Source organism: Rutilus rutilus (genome assembly GCF_951802725.1).
Source record: "Rutilus rutilus genome assembly, chromosome: 21".
Classification (NCBI taxonomy): Eukaryota; Metazoa; Chordata; class Actinopteri; order Cypriniformes; family Leuciscidae; genus Rutilus; species Rutilus rutilus.
Genome location: NC_140226.1, coordinates 16,777,501 through 16,798,804, shown reverse-complemented (window position 1 = coordinate 16,798,804; position 21,304 = coordinate 16,777,501). Strand labels below are relative to the sequence as shown.

Below are 21,304 nucleotides of genomic sequence, written 5' to 3'. Positions count from 1 at the left end.
ACCTGTATGAGTTTCTTTCTTCTGTTGAACAAAAGAAAGATATTTTGAAGAATGTTGGTAACATGTTGACTTCAATAGTAGGAAAAAAAATACTATAGAAGTCAATGGCTACTGTCAACTGTCTAGTTGCCAGTATTCTGTAAAATATCTTCTTTTGTGTTCAGCAGAAGAAAGAAATTCATACGTGATGGGTGAGTAAATGATGACACAATTAAAATTTTTGGGTGAACTACCCTGATTTTAATGATGATTTTGACTAAATATATTAACACAATGTTCAAAACAGAATCCATACATCGTTCAGCGCAGGTTTTGTCTGTGAGCTCAGTACTGAATTGCATTAGTAAGAAGCAGAAAAGCTGTTGATGAGTGTTACTAAAAATGTGCCAGATTTCACACATCTTATATCACTTTGTTGAACAACCCACAGAGTTGATTCTGCCTGAACAGATGTGAGATGAGTAGGGTAACTTTGTGCCATTGTTTGAGACAGAGGAAGAGAGGCTCATTATGTATTTATTATCATGGCATGTTGAGATTCTCAGTTGAATGCTGTAATACAGTACTGTATGTGAGAGTAATATGCTAGAACATTGCAGCAATGTTGTCATGTTTCTTTGCTCGGCCACCCCATGTGACCTGAATAGAACGAATCTCTCTCTTTACTCTTTTGCTCCGCCAGTCAAAGCAGATTTGTGTCTGAACAGATGAACATTTAACACCGCTTCTCCGACTTGCCCTTCCCCCTTTCTATTTCACCACACACATATAAACACCTCCTAACCCGCTTTAGCAGTATGAACACACATTCATGTTGTGAGTGTATATTTATAGATGTGTACGACACTCTTTCACAAATATGCGTAAAAATGTGCATCCGGTGCTTTTGCACACTTAAATAGACACATCTGCATGCATAAACCATCTGACCAGGTTACATAAGATGAGTCACATGCCCTCTGTTGCTGCTCTATCTTTGTATTCATCTCTCTATATAGCAAACATATTCATTATCCATTTACCATCTATCCAGCTGCCTATTTGTGTATTTTTATACCTATATTCCTCAATATTTAGCTTTCACCTATCTAAATGCAGTGGAATCGCTTTAGTTACAGTAAGTTTTTGAGCAAAAACAATATCATAGGCTTCAGTGTTTGGCTCAAGCTATTCAGCCTACTCAGGCTGGCAGCCAAATAAACCTTAATGTTTCTTAAGGGCAGTGGAAATTAGACCTTTTCATTTTATTGTGTAAATGAGAATGTAAATGAGGAGGTTTTGTATTAATAATCATCTACTAATGAAACATTCAATTCTCATTATGCATCATTTACCAAATTTGAATTAAGTAAAAATATGTTTCTGTTCCAAAGTATCGTTCCAAAGACTCTTAAACACTTAAACACACTCCTCTGGTAATTAATTTAATCACCACTTTTTATTGTATTATACTTATCCCAGAGCAATGTTATTTCTCTGAATCTGTTCAGACAAGTGTTTCTCTTGACCCTTGTCCAATCGGCAGTCATCGTGTTTTAAATTCTCCTTTTCCATGTAATGGAACCCATTTCAATATTTTCTGTTCTGTTTCGTTCTGGCCTGTTGTACACCTTTCCAATATGGTGAGATACTGTACAAACACTCCATCCGAGTGGATCGCAGTTGAACTCCAGCTGAAACTGATTTGTTTAGAGCTGGTTCTTGATCTGAGAAGTTGACAACTGAAAATCTGTGCACTATTTGCATGATGTTCCAAATTCATATGCCTTTATTTCTTCTGTGGAACACAAAAACTGAATGTTTGCAAAATGTTCATGCTGTTTTCTGTAATATAATGAAAGCTGATGGTGACCAGGGGCTGTCAAGCTTAAAAAAGGACAAAAGATATTTATATCTATTATAATTAAAATAGGCTATAAAACTTGTGCACTTTATTTCATGTAATTTGAAGCCATACAGTAGCTTTGTGTGAGGAACAGTCTGAAATCTAGGATTAATTTAAATTTTGTGTTTCAGTGCATGAGAAAAAAAAAAAGAAAAAAAAAAAACTGCTTGGACATTTAGACAGAATCTTCCTTTTTGGGTGAACTGTCCCTTTAACACACACTGCTGCACAGTGACTGAAATAACCTAACAATAACCCTGTTGTGCTGGTAGATGGCAGAGCATGACTTAATACTGTGATTTCACTTGCTGTGATTTCAAAAGGACAGCATTAATGCCACTATTCACTTTAATGACCGTCTGACTGTTGTATATAGCCTTGACAGATTTCATCAATAAATTCACAGGTATGATGTAATAGATGCATGTTTCTATAGCCAACAGCCATTTCTGTCAGGACCACTATTGTCAAATATGATTGACAGTTAGCATACAGTTTGGATTGGCGGTATGGTTCTGTTCTGGGCAAGAACTCCCTGTGCATACATGCAGTCTAGCATGGATAAGAGCAGGGAGAGCAGCAATAACCCCCCTTAGGGTAAACAGAACAGAACCAACATGAATGGATTGCATTAATTAATTTTAATGCACGACATAATTAGAGAATTTTAGTCTGATTCAATGGGAATCAGAATGCCAAATCCTGACTGACGAGAGGAGGAGCTGGGGATGGAGGAGGGTAATTTGCTCCTGAGAAACACGATAGCTGCTGATAACACTGAAGGAGCTATACAGTGATAGGCGTCGTATTCCTATAGGTAGACATGGATCAGCTGATGCGAGCTTGACTAACGTGACCTGCCAGAACTGACGCTAAGCTTGATGTTTGTGTATCAGGTAGTGTTGTAGTATTCCAGACCGGTATTGGACTTGTCTCATTCAAGACCAGTCAAGACCACAACTGCAGAGATATCACTAAATTTCTGGTGCATTGTCTGATTTATTTGTTAACTTAATAATTAATGTTCCTGGAAGTAAAACTTCTTGTTTAAAACGCAATCAATAACTTATTTCTAATTCGATTTATTTTGTTTGTGTCAAAGATTTCACCAAAATTAATAAAAATGCCCCAAAAAATTCAAGATATGATTGCAAAAAAGTAATTGTATGAGATCTTGTTTTTTATATTATAACATATGCTATAATTAAGAAATATCACAAGAGCAAGCGAGCGGTTTTTATACAATTTTATACAAATGTTCAATAACAAAGAAGTTAATATTAGGCAATTTATATTTTACATTTTTTTTCTCTTTTCTTCAGCTATGAAAATAGTTCCAGACAAATCCATAGCAGAGCTGTTGTGCGTTTCTGAGCAACATACAGCGGTGTTTCATTACTGAATGAATCCACTTCTTTGAACGAATCGGTTGACTAAATTATTCTGTGACTCACTCATTAAGTGATTTGCTGCCATCTACTGCCTGTTTTAGTTTCATATTTAAAAGTAGCATTTTATTTTTCCATCATATTTGTATATTCAAACATTTTTTTTTTTACATTAATATCAACATTATTTATGCAGTTGTAATTATACAAATTCAGATGCACCTTCTGTGCCACCACTGCATTGCAAAGATTCATTTTGTTAGTGATTTAATTAAATAAAAGACATTTCTCAGGCAGTTAATGTGGACTTTTTATATCTATCTATCTATCTATCTATCTATCTATCTATCTATCTATCTATCTATCTATCTATCTATCTATCTATCTATCTATCTATCTATCTATCTATCTATCTATCTATCTATCTATCTCTGTCTCTCCATCCATCCATCCATTATATTTCCTTAGAGAAATAGCATACCAATTTTTTTTTTTTTTTTACAATTTAGATATATTGTTTAAAATTAAGAATTATCTTTTTTATTTTATTTTATGTATAATGCACTATTTATGTATGGACACTTTCTGATTTGGGACCACTGTATAAACACACATGCATGCCAATAAATGTATTAACCAGTAAAATGCGTTTTATAAAACAGTCAAGCCTCTAATACTTATACCCAGCTTGTAAGGTTTACCTTTAAATGGTGTAATCATGCAGTGCAACTCTGCGGCACGTCTTGATCGAATGACATGTTCACTGCATGCTTGCGCAACCCCCCACTGATGTGAATGGACAGCCTTGAACAGCCTTTCAATTTGTATGTGTGAACATGCTGGCAGTGTCAGCCAGACAAATGCCATGTATTTTTTCTGCTCTGGTCAGTGGTGTTTATCTTTTCATTCAGTTTTCCAGCAGAGGTCGCCCTTCACACAGTACTGCCACATAATCATACCTTTTTCTTGCTGTCTAATCAGGAAAGCAGTCCCAGGAACAGAAGGCTATTTTTAGATTCCTGTATGCCGTTTAAAACATTTCTTGCCATAATCAGCTCTTTTAACGCCAGCTCTCTCATTCGTTTGCACACTTACAGAATGAGCAGCTGTATACCTGGGCTCCAGTGGGACAGAATGAGATCAGAACACCTGGGCGGCTCCAAACAATGTGGCCTCCGACCCCCACTTCTGTACAGGTGCGAGTGTGTCTTCCAATATGGTTTTGTATGCCCAAAATAAGGATTGTGCGGTCATTATTCCCATTATTATTAATGTATTTGATAAACACACATTAATATGTAATGTGTAATGATTACCATATTCAAATTCTAGGATATAATATTTTCGGTACAATACTTCGCTAAAATACTTCAAAGAAAGCCATGGTATTGCTATCTTACATCAAAAAATATATAGTTGACCATGGTGCCATGTCCAAAGTTAATATCATGCTGCTACTCTTACATGGTACATATGGTACATAAAACACCACCCCAGTACTTTTTATAAGGGTAACAAAAAACTTTGGACATTTTGGTGGTACTATGATGTTTTTTAACTTGGTTCCGTGGTAATACCATGTTTTTTGGACATGTAATATGATCAAATATATTTGTATTATTTGAAGTGCCTTTGAGTATCATGTGAAATCATGTATTAATATGGTAATTATTCAGTGACATGATAAGTATCAACGTACCTTGGTATTAAATTCCATTACTGTACCATAGTACATTTTTGCAAGAGCTATGTGTAATCAAACACACATTTGCTTTTGTCTATTGTCCGTGTATGTTAATGTGTGCAAACTCTCAAATAGTTTAAAATATTTCCCCAACAGGTTCGACACCCTCATGTTACTCATAATGTATTCACTAGCCATACGTGTCTTTAACGTTGCTAGAGACCTTCTGTAAACAGCATCCTAACAGCATCTTATCCTGATCTAAACATCTGTCCAGCAGGCGCAGTGCCTCCCATTGCGTTTTAAGATCCACCATGTTTGATTTTTGAAATGATAAATGACCACTTGCATTCCAATGTTCAAAGCACACACACGCAACACCTTATATTACAGTTTATTCCTCATGTTTCTTGTAGGAATATTCCTGAATGTGATTCGAAATGCAGATCTTTTGGGGGAATATGTCTTTTTTAATTACATCAATACTTGTAATACTTAATATAATGTATATAATGCCCTGGTACACGTGACCATATCAAATCACACGAAGGAACTTCTCTGACTACTAATGACTCTAGAATTCCTAAGGGGCTTGAAGGTCTGGAGCCAAAATTGACCAAAGCTCCTTGGCTGTGGAAAAGGGTTTTGTGAATGAAAGCGTCTCCCCAAACCCATGTCAGTCTGACAGGGCCCAACATGTAACCAGACTCCATGTGTGTGATATGTTCTCCGCCCCCCCCCCCCCCCCCCCCCCCAATCCTTCACACAGACCCACACAAACTCTTTGAAGCCGTTTGAAGCTGTGTAAAAGAAAGGCACAAACCCTTCCCTCCTCATTCCCAGAGACTCTGCGGCTCGCCTTTTAGGAGTCCTCAGAGACGACTTCTGGAGTCTAGACTTGTTGGACTTCCTTGACCCTCGCTGCCAGATTGTATGTGTGTCTCTGTATGTTGTGTGTGTTTATCACCATGTTTGTGTGTTCGCCAAGTGCATCCCTTGTGTGTTGTGTGCCGATTTTTACACGCTGGCTGTGGTTGTTCATTCATTTCCCTGGGTCCAGGAAGCACCGCTACGTTTTCCATGATCAGCCAAAGTGCTTTTATTGACTTGTGGGATGCCACATGCGTGCCTGGTCTTTGCTATTAAGAAACACGGCCCCTTACTTACAAACACACACTCACTCATACCATTCCTCAAAAGACGTAGTCTCGGAGGAGAAACTAACATCCGCTAAAACAAGGCACTAACTCATGCTTGTACGATTGCATGTGACAGGAGGTGTCTGTGTTTTTCATTCCATGCTGCTGTTTCTTTTTAAAGATGTGAAGTCTCTTTTTTCTGTATCCTGCTCTCCACAGGATGGATCCACGGGGCAATCTGGGATTGTTCCAGAAGGGACTTCCGTTTCCATTCAGGAGCTAGAGCGAACAATTGAAGAATTACTTACGAAAATATCAGATATGGAAAAAGACAACAATGAATTGGATGGCGCAAAGCTTGGAACAAGGGATCAAGAAGTGGGTGATAATCAAACCATCAAACAGTCTAAAGTAAATGGACAAGGAGTTCTGCGCCACGTGAAAGCCATTCAGACCTCACCTGTCGAGGAAGCCTTTAAAATTCCAGTGCCTTTTTCAGACCAATCACAGACTCCCAAATTAAGTGACAGCGCCACTTCACCAATTGGACTGCCCTATTCCTGCAGCTGCCAAAGAAAACCACCCCTACTTCCTGTTGTTTCAGGTGTATCGACATCAATTCCTCCACCCCCTCCACCTCCACTCCCAGGTATTGTTCCACCCCCTCCTCCGCCTCCACTTGTTGGTATGGTTCCGCCCCCTCCTCCACTCCCAGGTATGTCTCCACCCCCTCCACCTCGACTCCCAGGAATGGCTCCGCCCCCTCCACCACCTCCACTTCCTGGTATTGTTCCACTATCTCCACTTGTGGGCATGGCTCCACCCCCTCCTCCCCTCCCAGGCATGGCTCCACCCCCTCCCCCTCCACCTCCTGGCTGTGGACCTCCACCTCCCCCTCCTCCACCTGGTTTTGGGCCCCCACCACCCTTTGGTCCCCCTCCACCCTTCATGGGGTTTGTGCCGCCCAGCATGGCTCAGGAGTCCGCCCCCCTGAAAGCTGTCATCGAGCCTCCAAGACCCATGAAACCACTCTACTGGACCCGGATTCAGCTACATGCCAAAAAGTAAACTTATGCCTCATTGACTGATGCTACACGAATTTGCAATATGTATTTTGAATGTTTGTGTTTCACCTTATTTACATTCAGCCAAGGTTTAATTATGATCACACATTCAATAAGACAAACTGATTTTTTTTTTTTTTTCCTTGCACATAGGGATACCAAAAGTGCTCTGGTGTGGGAGAAGGTTCAAGAGCCATCCGTAAACTTTGACGAATTTGTGGAGAAGTTTTCCAAAAGCGCAGTTAAGGAAAAGAAGAAACCTATCTCAGATACCATAACTAAATCAAAGGCCAAACAGGTAAGAAGACTTTTCTACACCCACACTGATTGAAATCACTGGAGCCCAACAAATAGGCCATACCCTAGTGGACCTTAGTATGCCCACTTCGTCTCAGATCCCGGGACAACATTCCCGGTTGTCTGCCCCTGAAGATAGCTCTGCCCACACCTCACCACACACAAAACCATTAACAGTGATTTCACACGCACAGCTTGTGAATCAGAGCCTTACAGACGTTCAGTAAATGTTATAAGCTCTACTTAATGTTCCATCAACCAAAGTGTGACTGTGAGACTCTTTGATAAGTCTGTTTACCATCAGAAACGATCCAGGCATCTACCACATCTGAAGCTAATCTCTCTCTCTCTCTCTTCCGCTCTGGTAGTGGTGTGAAAATTAGTCATTGGTGAGAGTTTTGTGGGTCCTTCGTCTGGAGTCGAACAGATTTCTGATAACAACACACAGCTCCACAACAAGCTCATTACTAACTGCATCACAAAAAAAAAAAAAAACTATTTTATTTAATTGTCCTGCAGCTGTGTTCGTCAACTATGAATTAAGCACAGATATTTAGTGTTGTTATCATGAAGATAATTTCCAAATATATATACCATCCTTAATAAAGAGGAATGTGGCGCTACCATGGTATAGTAATTGTAACAAATGGTAGTACTGTCATACTTGAAATATACCATGGTGCTGAAATTCATGTACCATGGTGTTTACAGTACATAGTACTACATGGTACTTTCAAGAATACCAAGGTAGTACGTTTGTGCATGTTTTTGTACATGTACTATGGCACTAGAATGGTTTTTCTTTGAAGTATCCTGTAGTGCCACTAAAATACTGTGGTATATGAATAAGGTAATCATTCCAAAATCATTGGTATTGCCATCCAATATCATCTTTGTGCCATGGTACCACCACTTTTTTATATAAATGTGGGTAAACAAGGTTTTTATGAACACGTTTTGAGAATACTCAGTGGTATTGCCTACAAATAGGATAAATGACAAACTGGATGTTTAACCATGTAAATATTGAGAAATTCATAAGACTTTTGAAAGTGTTCTGTTTGCTCTTTCTCTCTCTCCCTCTCCCTCTCTCCTCTCTCTTGCTCTCTCTCCCTCTCTCTCTCTATCTCTCTCTCTCGCTCTCTCTCTGTGGTCTGTAAGGATCTGAGGAATGGGAGGGGGGGGGGGGGGGGGGGGGGGTCTGTATTGAGTTAAAACCCACAACCCTCAAACCACCAGCCAACCCAGCGACTCCAGTCAGCCTAGTGTGGTCATGCCACACTTTATATGTGTGTGTGTGTGTAAGAGAAAGAGAGAGTGGGTGTGTGTAGCATTGTTCACAGTAGAGTTGCTTTAGGCCTATGGTTACAGTTTGCTCATATCAGTCAAAATTACAGTGCTAATCTAATCAAATGCCCACCTTTCACATGAATTAGATATATCAATTAAAAACAGATGCCCGGAGCTCCATTTGAGCCCACATTATCATGTTAATTTTATGAATCATATTCATTTTACGGCCCATTACTTTGGCAGGAGTTATCTAGTTCTTTAGCTGGTAGTTACTGTACGACCGCCGAACCTCCATCCTCCCTCATACAGCGACATCCCCGGTTCCCTCCAAGACAGTGCTAAAGTATGGAATCAATTCTCATTGGTTGGTAAGCGTCTGGTTTGAGATCCAACTCATCACAGGCATGAGTGTGTTTCCCACATCATTAACGTAGCACACCACTCTGCAGTCGGGCTGTATTTAGTGGTCATGAGCCCCGTGGTGATAATGGTAGCCAGTGGCTTCCTGATGATCACACTGAGCCGCCATCACTTACTTTCAAGTGTGGCCTGTACTAGAAGGTTTTCATGGCTCCAAATTCTTTCCAACAATCAGAATTAACATGTTGTTAACGGACGGCAATGAAAGAAGACATGTTTACGACGGCACTCAATGTACACGTGTTAATGCACAGAAGACGCTAAAGCTACAGTGATCTAGCAGAGGGCAGAGCTCAGGGAATGTTTTCTCTTTCAAAAAACAGTGAAAATTTATACAGAGTATGTGAGGTATTCCATGCATCCACACGCATCCACTTGTTTAGAAATGCCTGATTTGAAGGGGCCGTCTGAAAGTGTCAAAATCTAACTCGGTTTAATTGGACCAGACAGGTCTGTCATTTGCATAATGACTGTGGTGTTCTTTGGCAGAGCCAGAAACGGGAGAAAGTAAAGTTCTTTTGATATATGTGGATGCTATGCATGAAAGAATGAGACAGGACCTCTCCATAATGCCATATGAGGAAACAGTCATAAATACTCATACTCATACTTTGGCTTTGTTTTTGGTTTCCTTTTTAGGCCAAAGTACCTCTCTGTGCTATTCAATTTATGAGGGCAGCCAGATGAAATACTGTGTTTATGGAATTTTTGGTATTATAGTATAATGTGGCTGATGTTTTACTACAGTAATGAAATAATACCCTCTGTCTCTCTCAGGTTGTCAAGCTGCTGAATAACAAACGTTCTCAGGCAGTGGGGATTCTAATGTCCAGTCTTCATTTGGATATGAAAGATATCCAGAATGGTGAGCAACCCAAAGAAGTGTTCTTTGCACTTAGTATGCCCATTGTTAATGTTACGTGTGTGTACAGTATGTGCGCACACTTGTTCTGCTGTTGACTACTTGTCATGTTTCTGAAAAAAGCAGTTTTATATATGTATATTAGGTGTGTGTGCTTTTGGCTAAACCTCCTGAGATTGTGCTCAGCCTCCTGCCAGCATGTGACCTCTCTAAGGGGGGAAATATGATGTCACAGCCAATTAAGACGCATTGTTCGGTGATGTTTATACAGTTACTGATTGTGTTTGAAAGCTGGAGAGAGAGAGGGTTGGTTGCGTCTTAGGGTTCAAGAATAGGTTGATACTGTAGATCTTAATGAACATGATGATTAGAGTCGCATCCTCTTTCTCATTCTGTTCTGTTCTTTTACTGTAGTTACAGTTTGAATCTGTTTTTGCATAAACCCTCAATGTCCTATTTCTCTGCTTAAGATATTTCCGAATCTGTCTCTGGAGTCTTTTTCTCTCTAATTCGTCTCTTTATACCTCGCTTATTGTTGTCATCACTCTGTCTGCTCATTCATCCCCTTGAATGGGCTATAAAGGAAATAATGCAATTTCTTCTCATCACATGTTCGGGAATGTCAGTCCTGTCTCGCAGCGCCCAGATAACTCTTGATTGTGGATTTTTATGTGGTGAAGGAGTTACTGAAATAGAATACAAAGTAAAAAGGCCAAATACTAAGACAATTAATTAGTAAAAGTAGGAAAAGGTTGATTATTTTACACATATATCTTCAAACTGTCTACACTTATCTTTTGTTCCTTTTCTCATCCAGATGATGATCTGTGCATTTCTTCTTTGGATTAAAATGAATAAGATTACCTATGAAAAGCAAAGAGACAGTGATATTAATTATATTTTTTCAGTTGATCTTTGTACAGGTTACATCCATATGACAGTATGGTCACACACTGTGAAACTAGTCTTTTTGAGTTAGTCAATGAATTCTTTACTCAAACCATTCATTCGGATCCACTGGTTTATTCAGGAACGCCACTGTTGTTTGGATACGTTCAACGGTCGATTCTGATTTGATTTTGGAGTCGGTGCAAAAATGGACCCATGTGTGGTTACTTTTTAGTCCTGGATGGATAAATAGTGTATTCTTCAGCAACATAGTCTAAACAACGTGATTTTTTTTTTTTTTTTTTTGTCATTCATTGGTTAACAGGCGGCAGACGAGCTGAATTCTGTTTTCTTTCAGTAAAATTTTTCCATGCATAATTTCCCTCCAGTCTAATCCACTGTAACAACAACCCTTTTTTAAATTCTATTTTTCTTTCTTCGTTTTAATGAATCAGCAAGGCTGGATGCAGTTTTAAAAACCACATCACATTATGTGAACGGATACCTAATATTTTACACACACACACATATGCACACATCCTTTAAACCGGCGGTATTTGAAGAAATTTTTACTGGCTCTTTGAGAATTTATGGGCACAGTCCCCATCTATTATGCAGCTCAGTACCCACAATTCAGCACTGGTCGAGTCTCATTGGGTCTCGCTGCAATTCCGCCCAATGCAGAGGCCAGTATGTTTGGCCAGAGTAAACCACCAAATAGAAACAAACAGTTTCTCTGACGGAGCTATTTACCCAGAATCAATACATTCCTCAACATCACGCTTCACCACACTGACCTGGATCAGGCCCTTTGAGGAACTAGGAAAGAATGTCGTGAGTTGGTTTAATTGCAGAGTTTAAAGGTTCATGCAAAGTTATGAGGCATTTTTTACAGTCAGTAGAAATGTTACCCGTCTGTCTCTCTTTTCTTTAATTATTCAATTATCAGCCATCAAACAACATAAAAAAAAAAAAAACTCTTCTCAAGATTACGACTTGTTAGGGAACCTAAACCTAATCTGGTGCAACTCCTCTGTGGATTTCCACTGAATCGCTCCCTTTGTGTCAACTTTCTTGTTTCCCTCAGCTGGTTTTCATAAGATCTCATGTTTGAGCCCTTCGCAAGCTGAAAAACACTCCTGCATGCCTGACTAGAACACAGGCTGCTCTTGCACCAACACACTTGGTGACAAGCCTTTGATTTCTACCCATAACAGTCTCAGAGTTTCACAAGTCAGCTCGGTGTTTATGCGTATGTGAGATTGGATTCCTCAACGTGTGACGCCGACCCCCTCCGGACCTTTTGTTTGTTATGTTTCTTTAGTGACTCACACACTTGTTCTGCAGTGCCGTCTGTTTGGGTCTTCTAAGCTATGTCACAGGACATTGTTTTGTGGAAACATTCTGAATCATGGCAGCGATCACAAAGAAAGCAACAAGGAAACATATGTGTATGATCATGTCCTTATATAAAATCCTTCTCTTCTCTTTGTTAGCCAAACATTGTACTGTTTTATAGTTAGTGGTGTTTAGAGAGAGAAGGTGGTATGTGTCTGTACAGCTGAAGAATGGCAAACATGGTGGCATTCGCTCGACGTTTGGAAGATAGTAATTATGGACGTTTGGCACGAACTGAATTTTGTAAACCTGTTAAGTACTAAGAAGCTGCTTTAAATGTCTGGCTTATGAAATATGTAACAAGAACAGAAATGTAGAGTAGCATATCTAGAGGTATAAACCTGAGCTAGCATTGTTCACTTAAACAAGGCATTTAATCCAAGGTTGCTCCAGGGGGATTCCTCATGTAATAGGTGTTATTTGTATAAGAACGTCAGCTAAGTGATGAGCTGTGTAACAGTAAAAGTGCACGAATTTCAGGCGATTATAGTCATCGTGGTGTAAAACGTATAATTGCGTTTATAGTTTAGAAATGTGAGAATTGTTTCACAGATACTCCTACTACAATTTCCACGGAGCCGTTCTGGTTATATCCTAATTAAAGTAAATGGGGCAAGATATTATTATTATTATTAATATTATTATTATGTGTGACACCAACCCCCTCCAGACGATTACTTGATCTGCAGTGCATGCTATTTAATATATTTATTAAATTATATTACATTTAATAATAATAGTATAATATTTAAATGTATATTAGTATTAACAAACAAATTCTAAGCATGTCTTAATTTACCCCCTATGATTTGTTTTTTTCAGTGACTCACACTCACTTGTTCTGCAGCATAAAACAGTATAAGTACTACAATTTCAATAAAAATTCTTATTTAATATTGATAAACACATGCTAAACACGTCTTACTTTAGCATAAATCTCTGTTTTATAATAATAATAATAATTTTAGTTATAATAATTGTATTATTTGTATTGTTATTTGTGTCATGCCCACAAATATACAAATAGGGTATTCTTGGTGGTTGCTAGGTGGTTGCTAGGGTGTTCTGGGTGGTTGCTATGGTGTTGCTAGGCAGTTGCTATGGTATTCTGGGTGGATGCTAGGGCATTGCTAGGGTGTTCTGGGTGGTTGCTAGGCAGTTGCTAGTTGTTCTGACCCTCCGTACGATTTGTTTGTTTCTTCAGTGACTCTGTAATAATCTCTCAATAATAACTATTAATAATAATAACTATAAACACACTTTTATAACTGATCACTTTTTTTTTTTCAGCTAATAAATTTAGAAAGCTTTCATAACCATTTCTTCCTCAGATTTTAAATCAAGACCACCACACTAAACTACTGCATCAGTGTTTTGGGAAGCACAGACCACATCCCTGGACTTCAAGAGACAAATTCTTTGTTTGGAGACTTTGTTGTGGGGGTGTGGGGATTACGCTGTTGTTGTTTGTGTATGTGGCGATTGGGGTGTAGATCTGGTGGGAGTTGGTGTTGTCAGGTTGATGACAGGTTAAATTACTGAGTCATGGATTGAGCATACTTTTTTCACTCTCTTTTCTTGTCTCTCTCCCTCTTTCATGTGTTCCCTCTTCCAGTCTCTTCTAAGGCTGCAGTTGTTCTCTTTGATATCTTTCTCCCATAACAGGAGGAATGCTTTTGCTGTCTGTCTCCATTTTATACATCTGAGCATTGGCCAGATATGGATGTTTTTGTTATTTTTTCTTGTGTGGTTTCTGGAACGCGCCAATGATCAATTTCTCAATTCCCCAAATGACTGAACACACAAAAGTTAGCCCATAACAGCTCTATTTAGCACAGACAAAAAGTGTTCAGTCAAGCCAGCTCAGTAACAGCCCTGCTAGAGATTCAAATGCTTTTATTATGTAAAAAGAACTCTGGAAAATAAATGTTTGATGCTGAGTAAACACATTTTGGTTGTTAAATCATATAATCGACCGTGCCGAACTGTATAGTTTGGGTTTGGTACGATTTTTTAATGCTAATGAAAGAAGTCTCTTATGCTTACTAAGGCTGAATTTATTTAATCAAACTTACAGTAAAAACACAATACAGCAATAGTGAAATCTTTTTTTTTTTTTTTTTATAATTACAATGTAATTTATTCCTGTGGTGGTAAAGCTGAATTTTCAGTATCATTCCTCCAGTCTTTAGACATGATCCTTCAGAAATCATTCTAATGTCTGTTTTGGTGCTCAATAAGCATTTATTATTATCAATGTTGAAAACAACGTTGTGCTGCTTAATATTTTTGTAGAGACCGTGACTATTTAATAAATAGACATTTCGAAAGAACAGCATTTATTTGAAATGGAAATCTTTTGTAACATTAAAAATGTCTTCACTGTCACTTTTCATAAATTTAATCCATCCTTGCTAAATAAAAGTCTTCATTTATTTCAAGAAAATGTATTAGTGTAAAATAAAAAAATAAATGATAAAATGATAAAAATAATTATATTAAGTAAATTAATATATTGTTTTTATATATTAGATATTAAATTAATTGTTTGTTTATAAATTGTGGAACTTGTTGTTTTGATTTATGGACATATTATGGTTATGGATTTTTGAAAGTATATGAATTACTTTTATTTTGATATTACTGAAAGAAAAAAGGAAAAAAAGTGTTTTGGTATTTTAGTTCTTTGGAAAATAAATTCTTTTCAATTCCCAGACAGTTGTCGATCAGTATTCCTCATAGTGTTCCTCTGTCTGAAAAATCATTTGAATAGATCTGTATTCTTGATTGGTCAAGTCAGTGATGGATTCTCTCATTTTTCATCTCTCTTTCTCTCTCTGACAGCCATCTTGAACATGGACTGCACAGTGGTGGATCTGGAGACGCTCCAGGCGCTGTATGAAAACGTAAGCCCACAACATGACAGGACGTGACAGTCCAGATAAGCAGATGTGATGAATCCTGGCGATCCTTATGAAGTATGAATTCCATAAGTGATCATTTATCATATCATTAAACTCTTAAACCTCTCAGAACTGGACAGGATATACCCTGAGATCTTGGAGCTCTGCCTTGACGCGGTCCACTCCAAAAGAGAGCTGCGGAAATGTGTGTTAAATACCAAAACAAACATGCAGGCCACAAACACCGCTGGAATGAGTAAGGTTTACCATGGAGCCAGGGTGCGTGTCACTGTCTGAGGGAAAGAGAGAGAGAGGAAACAAGACGACTGTTTAAAGACAGACATGCAGACATGGAACTGACAACAGGAAGACAAATGGAGAGGATGAGGTTTTCCCTCGCAAGAATAAAAAAAAGGACAGTTCAGGAAAAAAAAGATTTAGCAAAAGAATTGCAGCTTATGTAACTTTTTGGCAGTTGCAATTACGTCAGTTTGACGTGGCGGTATAAATCAGACCTCTTTCTTGGAAGATCCATGAATCGCTCTTAGATGATTGGCTGCTACCAAATACTGATTTTCTTTAATTCTTTAAGTGTGTGTTGGCGCTGATGAGTTTGCACTCCATGATTCGCCATGTGTATTGCAGCAACGGTCATAAATCTTGCTGTCAACACAAGAGGTCCTTTACATGTTTTCTGTGTGTGAGTGTGTGTGAGTGTGAGCTGCACTTCATTCTAACGAGATAAAGATCGGGCGACGGGAGTCGTAGCCACACATCATGACACCATAACATTTCTCACACAAGTCTGATGATATTTTGGCACTATTCTTGCTGTTTTGCTCTGTGTATCATTTTGGGAATATGGCTTTCATTCACATGTCATTGCATCATACGTATCTTACTAATATTTCGGCACACACGTGATTCGCAGATTAGTTTGCAGTGTTGGTTAAGTTACTCTAAAAATGTTATTAATTACTAGCTACTAATTATATCTTCAAGAGTGTAATTAGATTACGGTACTATTTACACTCTCTTTAAAAAGTTAGTTGTAAGAAGGCTATATACTATGTACAGTGAGGAAAATAAGTATTTGAACACCCTGCTATTTTGCAAGTTCTCCCACTTAGAAATCATGGAGGGGTCTGAAATTGTCATCGTAGGTGCATGTCCACTGTGAGAGACATAATCAAAACAAAAAAAAAAATCCAGAAATCACAATGTATGATTTTTTAACTATTTATTTGTATGATACAGCTGCAAATAAGTATTTGAACACCTGAGAAAATCAATGTTAATAGTTGGTACAGTAGCCTTTGTTTGCAATTACAGAGGTCAAACGTTTCCTGTAGTTTTTCACCAGGTTTGCACACACTGCAGGAGGGATTTTGGCCCACTCCTCCACACAGATCTTCTCTAGATCAGTCAGGTTTCTGGGCTGTCGCTGAGAAACACGGAGTTTGAGCTCCCTCCAAAGATTCTCTATTGGGTTTAGGTCTGGAGACTGGCTAGGCCACGCCAGAACCTTGATATGCTTCTTACAGAGCCACTCCTTGGTTATCCTGGCTGTGTGCTTCGGGTCATTGTCATGTTGGAAGACCCAGCCTCGACCCATCTTCAATGCTCTAACTGAGGGAAGGAGGTTGTTCCCCAAAATCTTGCAATACATGGCCCCGGTCATCCTCTCCTTAATACAGTGCAGTCGCCCTGTCCCATGTGCAGAAAAACACCCCCAAAGCATGATGCTACCACCCCCATGCTTCACAGTAGGGATGGTGTTCTTGGGATGGTACTCATCATTCTTCTTCCTCCAAACACGTTTAGTGGAATTATGACCAAAAAGTTCTATTTTGGTCTCATCTGACCACATGACTTTCTCCCATGACTCCTCTGGATCATCCAAATGGTCATTGGCAAACTTAGGACGGGCCTTGACATGAGCAGGGGAACCTTCCGTGCCATGCATGATTTCAAACCATGACGTCTTAGTGTATTACCAACAGTAACCTTGGAAACGGTGGTCCCAGCTCTTTTCAGGTCATTGACCAGCTCCTCCCGTGTAGTTCTGGGCTGATTTCTCACCTTTCTTAGGATCATTGAGACCCCACGAGGTGAGATCTTGCATGGAGCCCCAGTCCGAGGGAGATTGACAGTCATGTTTAGCTTCTTCCATTTTCTAATGATTGCTCCAACAGTGGACCTTTTTTCACCAAGCTGCTTGGCAATTTCCCCGTAGCCCTTTCCAGCCTTGTGGAGGTGTACAATTTTGTCTCCAGTGTCTTTGGACAGCTCTTTGGTCTAGGCCATGTTAGTAGTTGGATTCTTACTGATTGTATGGGGTGGACAGGTGTCTTTATGCAGCTAACGACCTCAAACAGGTGCATCTAATTTAGGATAATAAATGGAGTGGAGGTGGACATTTTAAAGGCAGACTAACAGGTCTTTGAGGGTCAGAATTCTAGCTGATAGACAGGTGTTCAAATACTTATTTGCAGCTGTCTCATACAAATAAATAGTTAAAAAATCATATATTGTGATTTCTGGATTTTATTTTTTAGATTATGTCTCTCACAGTGGACATGCACCTACGATGACAATTTCAGACCCCTCCATGATTTCCAAGTGGGAGAACTTGCAAAATAGCAGGGTGTTAGCAAATACTTATTATATAAATACTTATAAAAAAAAAATAGCAAATACTTATTTTCCTCACTGTAACTTTTTTTTTTAAATCTATTTTATAATCAAATTTGATAAATATCTAATAATATCTTTATTTAAAAAAACAAAAAAAGAATCTTCCAAACCATGTATTTACTTTACCCAACTACACTTTGATAAACCTATAATAATGTTGGGATGGATTTTGTGGGAAATGGCACAATTGTCATTTGTCAACGTGTCACGTAACATCCGAACAGAGCGTAAAGTAGTTCCGGCTGTGTGTAATGTGAAGCTAAAAATGGCAAGCCTCCGTGGAATCACTGGTTGTAAAAATCTGCTCTGATATGATGTCCTGTATTCATGTGTACACCAGTGGCACTAACACGTGCATCCACGCAGAGCCGAAGCACGACCAAAACAATGTTCTTCCACAAGACACATGCGCTTTTATTTTTAACCACTAGAGGGCCAAAAGTCTCATAGTGTAGCACTGACAAATAATAATGAAGTTATGTGTTTGTGTAGAATTGTGTATATGTGTAGTAACTTTGTGCTGAAAACTATCTTTTCTTCCATCACTCTGTTTTTCCTCCAACCCACCCACCCACCCGTTCCCGCTGTAGCTTGAGGCAGTGTTGCTGAGTTTAAATGTTGAGGTTGTTTCTCTTTAGTGTGCGAGACTCCACGCTGTCTCTGACTCCTTCAACCAAAACCACAGAACACCCCCTCACACACACACACACACACACAGTATATCCCCACTTTCCTCTTTCCTGCTTTTTCTTTCTATTCTCTTTTTCACTATCTGACTCAAGCACAGTCTGAAGTGTGGATCACTCTTTGTATGTTGGGTTCTTAATCAAAGGTCACAAAACAACACACACAGCAGAGAGCATTTTCCCACATTACAGTTTATATCACTATTATGATGAAATGTTCTATTACAAGTATATAAATGTATTTTCCCATTTTAAAAATCACATTTTCCCTCTCTCAATGTACTTTCATTCTATTCTTTTGTCAACCTCACAGAGAGCTCAAAAAGAAGAGATGGATCAGATTGAGAAACATATCAAGTCTTCAAAAAACAAAGAAAATGCAAAACCACTGGACAAGCCTGAACAGTATGTATCCATCAGTCTATCCATCCATCCTTCCGCTTATTCTCCTTATTCATTCCTTAGTCATTCATTTGCCTCCCTGTCGCTTTGTGTTTGTCTGTCACTGTCAGGTTTCTGCTGCAGTTGTCAGAGGTTCCTCAGTTCTCAGAGAGGGTTTTCTGTATTCTCTTCCAGTCCAGCTTCACGGAGTGTGTTACATCAGTTCAGCGTAAACTAGAAACACTGCTAAGAGTCTGTACGGTGAGAAAGAGCTTGAAGCACACAAGTCAGATTGCACTTACATATATTTCAAGTTGAAAGGTCAGATAGAAAGTTGTGAAGAAAACACATGTGCTTCATCATCTTTCTCTTCTCTGTTTACAGGCTCTACAGTCAGGTCAAGCCGTCCTGCAAGTTCTAGGCTTGGTTCTAGCATTCGGGAACATTATGAACGGGGGCAACCGAAGCAGAGGACAGGCAGACGGATTTACCCTTGACATCCTGCCCAAGTTAAAAGATGTCAAGAGCAGTGTGAGTAAATATGAGATCACTGTCATCAGTGTAAATACACAGGTCACCCCCAAATACTGTCATCACTTACTCACCCTGATGTCATTCCAAACGTGTGTATGACTTGCTTCTGTGGTACACAAAAGAAGAATGTTTCTGTCTGTTTTTGCCCATACGATGAAAATCAATAGGGTCTTAACATTGGATCCCATTGACTTTCATTGTATGGAAAAAAAAAAATATATGTATATCAAGCGTAGCTTTAGTTCTGGCAGGTCACGTTAGTCAAGCTCGCATCAGCTGACCCTCATATATATATAAGCTCCTTCAATATTATCAGCAGCTATCGCGTTTCTCAGGAACTAATTTCCCTCCTCCATCCCCAGCTCCTCCTCTCGCCCAGTCAGGATTTGGCATTCTGATTCGCCTTGAATCAGAATAAATTCTCAAATTATGTTGTACTTTAAAATCCTGAATTAAATATATTTGCAAATTTTCATGTTGGTTCTGTTCTGTTGTGTTATTGCTGCTCTCTCTGCTCTTATCCATGCTAGGCTGCATGGATGCGCAGGGAGCTCTCGCCCAGAACGGAACCATACCACCAATCCAAACTGTATTCTAATTGTCAATTGTATTTGACGGTAGTGGTCCTGACAGAAATATACTGTAATATATTATATATACAGTGGTGGCCAAAATTTGTAGAGCACTTGGCATATTTCAGTTGTTATTTTCCAAGAGGACAATGACCCTAAACATTCTTCTAACTATTGCCGGAACTACCTGCGACAGAAGGGACATTAAAAATGATGGACTGGCACCGTCAAAGTCCGGACCTCAACCCCATCGAGCAAATTTGGGGCGAGTTGGAAAATAAACTGGACAGATCTATTGTACAGTCAAAGGATAGCCTTTGGCTTCAGTTGCAGAAGGCATGGGATAACATTAGTGTTGAAGTTCTCAGGAAATATGTTGACACTAAAAGGCGGACATACCAAATATTAAAGTTAAAAGTGGATAAAAACAGTACGACTCACTTCATCGGATATTTGTTGTGCTCAGAGCAACATTATGAAATGAAATCATGTTTTGGAGGCAAAAAAAGGTCAATATTTTCAGATCTGTCAGGTGTTCTAATAATTTTGGCCACCACTATATATAAAAGTAATTCAGTCATACAGGAAATGAGGATGAGTCAATGATGAAGGAATTTTAATCTTAGGTGAACTATCCCTTTAAGTTACAATTTTGCTGGTTAACATCATGGCTGTGCAGATCCACCAGCTAGACCAGCACAGAACCAGCATAAACCCTAGTATGAACATGCATGGAAATTCCCATAGTGTAGTTTGGTGGTCTCCTGACCCCACTGACTAGGTCATAAACAGACCTTTTTGACAATATCACTCACAATAAGCAGTCTATACAGTCGTGTCAAGTACTGCTAGCCTATATCCACATCGCATGTGTTCTGTGTGTCTGCACACATGTGCACGTGAGCGAGCGCCTTTGCAGGCCACCAGGTCTGGCCTCTTCTTCACAACCGCTTTGAGCTAAACGAGTGTATACAATCCCAAAACATGAAAAATGATTATTCTCCTGTGTTTATTTCCATCTCTCTTCTCCTTCTCTCGCTCCATCAGGATAATTCTCAGAGCCTCCTGTCCTACATAGTTGCTTACTATCTGCGACATTTTGATGAGGTAGGTTTGGCCAGCTGTTTATTTCATTGGCTCGACTAACAGACCCCCAGGTCCCTTAGAATCACCCTTCATGTTAGACAAAAATGTGGCTTTGTTTTTGGTTTCA

General features: G+C 39.1%; 1 protein-coding gene across 1 annotated transcript in view; it reads left to right on the top strand.

The window, feature by feature from the left end:
* The window catches only part of fmn2a (formin 2a), a gene marked incomplete at its 5' end in the record, with an annotated part of 37,483 nt that overhangs the window by 5,590 nt on the left and 10,589 nt on the right, over positions 1-21,304 (top strand). Inside the window, 9 exons of the mRNA XM_084392772.1 lie at positions 4,371-4,469; positions 6,316-7,160; positions 7,314-7,458; positions 9,948-10,035; positions 15,163-15,224; positions 18,918-19,009; positions 19,117-19,246; positions 19,370-19,516; positions 21,139-21,198. Coding sequence (XP_084248898.1) covers positions 4,371-4,469; positions 6,316-7,160; positions 7,314-7,458; positions 9,948-10,035; positions 15,163-15,224; positions 18,918-19,009; positions 19,117-19,246; positions 19,370-19,516; positions 21,139-21,198 — 1,668 coding nt within the window. The remainder of the gene's footprint in view (positions 1-4,370; positions 4,470-6,315; positions 7,161-7,313; positions 7,459-9,947; positions 10,036-15,162; positions 15,225-18,917; positions 19,010-19,116; positions 19,247-19,369; positions 19,517-21,138; positions 21,199-21,304) is intronic.